We start from the raw sequence: 6,000 nt of genomic DNA, 5'->3' as shown, positions 1-6,000 counted from the left end.
CCCCCCCCCCCCTTTTTTTTTTTAAATAATTAGCATTTATAAATCATTTCACTGAATGAGTCCTCAGACTGTAATCAAGATTTCTAGGACTGATGGCCATCCTGAAATCCACTATCTAGTGCAGATAAGCCCTGAACGACACGGTTAGGCCTACAGTCTATGTAGAGCAGCTAGTATAAGATGCATTTATTTCCTCATAGTTTGTATAACTTATATGTTCTGTTCCAGAAGAGAAGGAAATGGTGGAGCAGAAGAATAACAACAGATACACCAGAAACAGCATGTATTTGATAGTTTCATAGCAGAAAAAGCTGATATTAAAAGAATTAGAAAGGGCTTAACATTTTGTATGAGACAAAAGAAAAAAATCCTATAATAGACTGTACTACCAGAGAGGACATTAAAATGGGTGCTTACTGTTGCAAGATAATTGGAAAATACTTTTAAAATAGCAACCTTGTTTCTAAGCATTCATTTTCTGCAGCTATATCCTATTTCACAAGCATCTATAAAACACTCAGTTACTGTGCAGACTTGTTAATTACATGTGAAAGTGAGCCTCCTACGAAGAATATTCAGTATCTCAACCTGCTCTGTAAGAAGCAATATTGTTTGTGCAGTGCTTCATTTAGCAAGTTAAACACCTCAGCAGGCTCAGAAGACTCTGTTAAATAAGAGCCAAATCCATTCATTCTACTGCATCACCATTCTGTAATTACTTTTAGAGCTCTATATTTTTCTTTGACCATCAGGACTTATGAAACTTAAAGTCTTTATTTTTTATTAATTAAAACACTTCAGTTGGTTTTATGTGATCATTTTAAATCAATGACATGCTTGCTGCTCGAGAAATATGCAACACCTGCAAACACAAAATATGTCCACTCACAAAGAGTACTAGTATTTTTAGCAAGGGCAACCTACCAACAGCCAACTAAAAAATAAAGTTTCATTTTTTTCAAATTCACTACTGAGAAGCAAGTAAATTATTTTATTTTTATACCATCTTCAGTGCAGCAAACACAGTGCAAAGATCCAGTAGCAATTGCAATGACTTTCTTTCCTTGCAGTCCCTGCACTTGTCGTGGTCTTCTAACATGGTCATCAGAACCATGGCCTAACCGATGATAATCTCCTTTGCCCCTGCAAAGAGAAGGTAAAACAATTCAAAACTGTGTTTTAATTCTAAAAAAAAAAAAAGGAACAGCCTGTGTTTGATATTTGATTTGTAGATATATTTATGAACAGTCCAATACCAAAATATTCTCCAAATATTCAACATTAATCATCCCTAGCTTGTATGACGTGGACGTGATTCTGCTGATAAAGCAAAAATTCTTAATATTAAAAAATTCTAAATACACTGTTCCTACTCATTCTGTGTAGGTCCTTCTACCACTTTTGCTGGAGGTTGTTTGGTTTTTTCCTCTTAAAAGGGTCAAGTATTAGAAGCATTCATCTGCAAAAACAGTATGTTTACTGAGCTCAGAGACTGGAACTTTGTCCACTTTAAGGATATCTCTAAAGTCATGCAAACAAAGGGGCAGAAGGATGTTAGGAAGGTATTTTGCTTAGTCTTTTTAAACACTTAAGTCTAGTAGTTTAAACAACAAAATTTGGAATGGTGTAGGAAGTTTAAAACAATGAACTAAAATAAAATTCTCAGACTACAGCCACCACAAGCTAGACACAATTTTGATAATATACGAGAATGTTATTTATGCTATCATCTTCTGCCCTGCATGATACTTCAGACTTGTACTTCTACTGATCTCCTCGGAACTTCTGCATCCTGCAGTGGTCAATGCCTGAAATGACAACTCCGTGCTTAGGTCTCCAAGACAAAATACTTCGATTTTTCATTCAAATAGCACTATAAAATGTTCCCCAAAGTGGTAGATTTATTACCAATCAAGACAGAGGAACTCAAAAAAGTTCTTGATGGGGGGGCAGAATCAAAACAGTGATGGCAGTGTAAGACTAATACCTGTTGCAGACAAGGTTACATCTAACACTGTCAAAATAACTAATACAAAACACTTACCATGTATATACTGCTCCAGATTTGGTAAGAGCCACAGAAAACTGTGATCCACATTCTACTTTAACCACTCCAAGGCCTGTGAGGGAATCAATCTAGGAAAATAATATCAAATGAAATCAAAGTTAATTAAGGAGGCTCTATTTTCATAGACTGCACTGTCTTAAGCAAAATATAATGTGCAAGTGTGTAAGTGGCTGTATGTATATTTATAAATTAAAATGTGTATGTACATAATTTAGCAGAATTCTACTCCTTTCATCTCTCTACCATTTACTACTTAAACATTAAAAAGAAGCTCAGATTTGGCAAACTGTAGAAGATCATCTGCAGTGTGTTTTGGCAATAGTTACTCAGTAATTGCTCCTTTGTACAAATGGTAAGGCTCTGTCTCCAAATACTCAACATTAACCATCTCTAGCTCATATGATATGCATGCGATTCTGCCAACGTACTAAAGATATTTAAACATCCAGTACACTCTTCCTATTTATTCTGTGTAGGTCCTTATGCCACTTTACCATCAATCCTATGGTGATGAATTGATGAAACAAACAAGCTATTTTCATATTGTGTTACATCATGCAATAAAAAACTGTTATTTGGGACAGGCTGACAGACTTTGTCCATTTGAAACAGAATGGGGACACCTGTATCCAGGTAATAAAGTGTGATTCTGGATTAGGAATCCAAAACCCACTGTGCATAGGTATACACAGTGACACCCACATACACCTCAAACACAAACAACGTTCATCTTCATCACAAGTGCTGAAATTCAAATTAGATGGCTACATGGATTTCATTTGTAACATATGAAGAAATTCCAAGTCAACCATGCATCCACATGAAAGGTTTAATATAGAGATTACTTTTTAATCAATTGATACTCCTTTCTGGAATTAAGTTATGACTTCAGCAGTATTATGGAAATTTATTAACACATAGAAATATGAAGATTTCTTGGCAAAATCTAATGTTTTGACAAGAACCAAAATTAAAATGAGAAATATTGCTGGAACCAGCAATGTTCTCCAAAGAAAAAACCTTCAAGTGTAACTTTAACAGTCAGCACAAAATTGAAAGACTCATCATTGTGGCCTATAAAGTTCGTTCTTAACAACAATCAGAAAAATTTTGATGTCCCAGCACGAGTGGAAGTTTGCACATATTGGCAAATCTGTTTTCAACATTCTCCATCAACCTCATGATTTCTAAAACAATAAAAAAAATTACATTCAAATACCTTCATTGGTACTTTACAGCCATCACTGCCTCCTCTCCCAAGTTTTCCATAATCTCCATCACCCCAGGACCAGACTGTATCATCATCAGTGAGGCACAATGTCTGTGCATCTCCACTGCCACAGGCTATGTCAATCACACGGTAGCCCTGGAGAGCTTCCACCTGTAAAGAAATCACCCATTTTTGTTCACAGTAAAAGACTCAGTCATTTAATTTCAGAAAAGATGACAAACCCAACTTGGAGCGCTGCTTCACTGGAACTAGAAGTCTGAAACATCACAGGAACAAGCAAATAAAGGTAACTCAAAGGGCTTTGCTCTTTCAAACCAGCAAAATGAAAACTAACCATGTATTTTAAATACTAGATTACTCTTTTTTAATTGGTGAACTAGTTAAATTTTTTTGACCTAAAAAGTCAGGAACAACAATTAATACAAAACATAAGGTTATCAAAGACTATATTCTGTTGAAATAATTTCAGGCTCTCTGGGTGAGTATTGTATACAGTAAGAAAAGAAAAAGTACTATTTTCAATTATTCTTTTACTAGTTTACAATTTTCTAGCACTTGCATCATATTCTGAATTTAATCAACATCTTTTGAATTGCTGCCATCTAGTGATGAAGTATGGCATTTGGAGTCACAAAGTAAAAGGAAGGTGGCCCACATACATTGCATCCTCCCCATCCTCACCCCTACTTTAAATAGATTATAGGTAGCACAATTAATCATCCAAAGCAGTATGGAACTTCACATACTTCAACTCATCTACAGATTATGTATTTTCATACTAACAAGAAACATGGAGGAGGGAAAAATGTACAAAGACGTATAGGAAAGGTGGGCAGAACTTGTTTTTTGAGGGGCAGGGGAACGAGAACATCTGGATACAGATTATAAGGTCCCAAAGTGGACTAAAAATGTATGATACCTTGCCCCACAAATTGAAGCACTGAAAAAAGTTAATGCTTGTGTGAATAGAAATATGTGTACAGAGCTATGAATAAAAATAACAAGCTAACATTGTTTGATTCAACTAACATAATCTTATCTTTTGCTGTATTTTCAGCAAGAAATCACAGGTAGCAAAATGAACTCTCATTTCAAAGGCAGGACAGTTTTCTTAATACCATTATTCTATCTTAAAGCTCTTAAAGTCTGGTTCACAGGAGTACGATGGTCTGAATTACAACTCGTCAGCTAATCAGTATACTCATTCTTCTTGTATTCCATACTGTCCCAAGTTCTCAGATTTACCACTTAAGAATCAAATGGAAACAGCTATCTTCGTCAATAATTGCTTAACTCAAATTTCTTTAGCAAATAGCAATTAAATACTTCATAATTACTTAGGCTAAATTCTTAACTTAGTATATACTTCAGTAACATCTCAGTATTCAATCACAAGAATTAAGAGTATAATTATTATGTCAGGGAAAAAAAGCAGTTTGCAAGTGACTAAGCGGCTATCACTGTAATTACTGGTATATTTTCCAGGAAGTAAACAATGAGGGGACCCAGTATACAAGGAGCTCACTTGTTACTTTCAGTGCAAAATACTCCTGTAAAGGGGTGGAAGTTACTTACTGGGGGGGTGGGGGTGTTTGATCTGGGGTTTCCTTTAACTCTTCTCTAAAACAAATTCCTTATAAGCTGTTCAGTGACCTTTAGCAAAGTTCTGCAGTTCCACTTCCATTTTATTCTTCCAATCCATTCCTGTTTTCTAAAGTAGCTGTTCATTTCTTACAAATACTTGCCACCATTTTGCCCTTTCATTCTTTATATGCAGAAACGCAAAAGTTATGAATCAGAAGGGAAAAACAGGACTAAGACTATAGAACTCCAAAGATTTCTTACCAGTTTAGGTTTTAGTTGATCCTCACTATCTCCATGCCCAAGGCGTCCATATCTTCCCTTGCCCCACGTAAAAAGGTCTCCTGCAGCTGTAATACATGCGCTGTGTGCTCCTCCAGCAGCAATGTCAACCACTTCTATACCTCTCAGAGATTCAATTACACGAGGACGATCACAGGGACTGAAATGAAAATATTCGTCTTGCCAAAACTTTTAGAATAGACCATTCACATTCACCAATGTATGGAGAGATGTTTTTAAAAATTAGTAAAATAACTGAGTATTTGCTTTTGCTCCAGTTTAATATCCTAAAGATTTGTATTTAATTAGTCATTCAGAAATATTTTTAGAGGCCTATAAAAGCTAGAATTGCTTTACCATACGTTATACTACACCATTACAGGTAAGCTGAAACTACAAGACCACTTCCATTAAAAGCCAGTCAAAGCTAAGCATTTATCCTGGAAAAATCAGTCCAATTAAGATACATTATCAAAATTTCAAGCATAAAGTGGACTGTTGCCTCCAAGGACTTCGGAGTTCCTTTTTCTTTTTGGATGAGAACACTGTTATCTAACACAACAGAATTTCTCCTTTTATGTAGGCAGCAATGCATGTGGAGATCAGAAGCGGAACAACAGTTTTGCTCCCTAAAGTGCCTTGAAGTTCTACGTATCTACAAGACAAATCCCAAAGGAAAGCCACTGGACTTCAGCATCCACAGGTATGTTAGAACACAGTATCTAATTACAGAAATCAGAGTAACTGTTTTTCTGAAAAATACTTTGTGGTTCTCCAATTCTAAAAAGTGCATTTCCACATCAGTTCTTAACACTGACTTCTACATATAGGCAGTACT

At 35.6% G+C, this 6,000-nt stretch overlaps 1 protein-coding gene across 1 annotated transcript in view; it reads right to left on the bottom strand.

Annotated features, from left to right (window-relative positions):
• Positions 1 to 1,003: 1,003 nt before the first annotated feature.
• Positions 1,004 to 6,000, bottom strand: part of HERC2 (HECT and RLD domain containing E3 ubiquitin protein ligase 2) — a gene marked incomplete at both ends in the record, with an annotated part of 63,589 nt that continues 58,592 nt past the window's right edge. The window contains 4 exons of the mRNA XM_009706873.1: positions 1,004 to 1,143; positions 2,045 to 2,136; positions 3,288 to 3,449; positions 5,145 to 5,322. Coding sequence (XP_009705175.1) covers positions 1,004 to 1,143; positions 2,045 to 2,136; positions 3,288 to 3,449; positions 5,145 to 5,322 — 572 coding nt within the window. The remainder of the gene's footprint in view (positions 1,144 to 2,044; positions 2,137 to 3,287; positions 3,450 to 5,144; positions 5,323 to 6,000) is intronic.

The sequence above is a fragment of the Cariama cristata genome, unplaced genomic scaffold (genome assembly GCF_000690535.1).
Source record: "Cariama cristata isolate BGI_N322 unplaced genomic scaffold, ASM69053v1 scaffold1339, whole genome shotgun sequence".
Classification (NCBI taxonomy): domain Eukaryota; kingdom Metazoa; phylum Chordata; class Aves; order Cariamiformes; family Cariamidae; genus Cariama; species Cariama cristata.
This window is presented reverse-complemented; position numbering and strand designations above follow the sequence as displayed.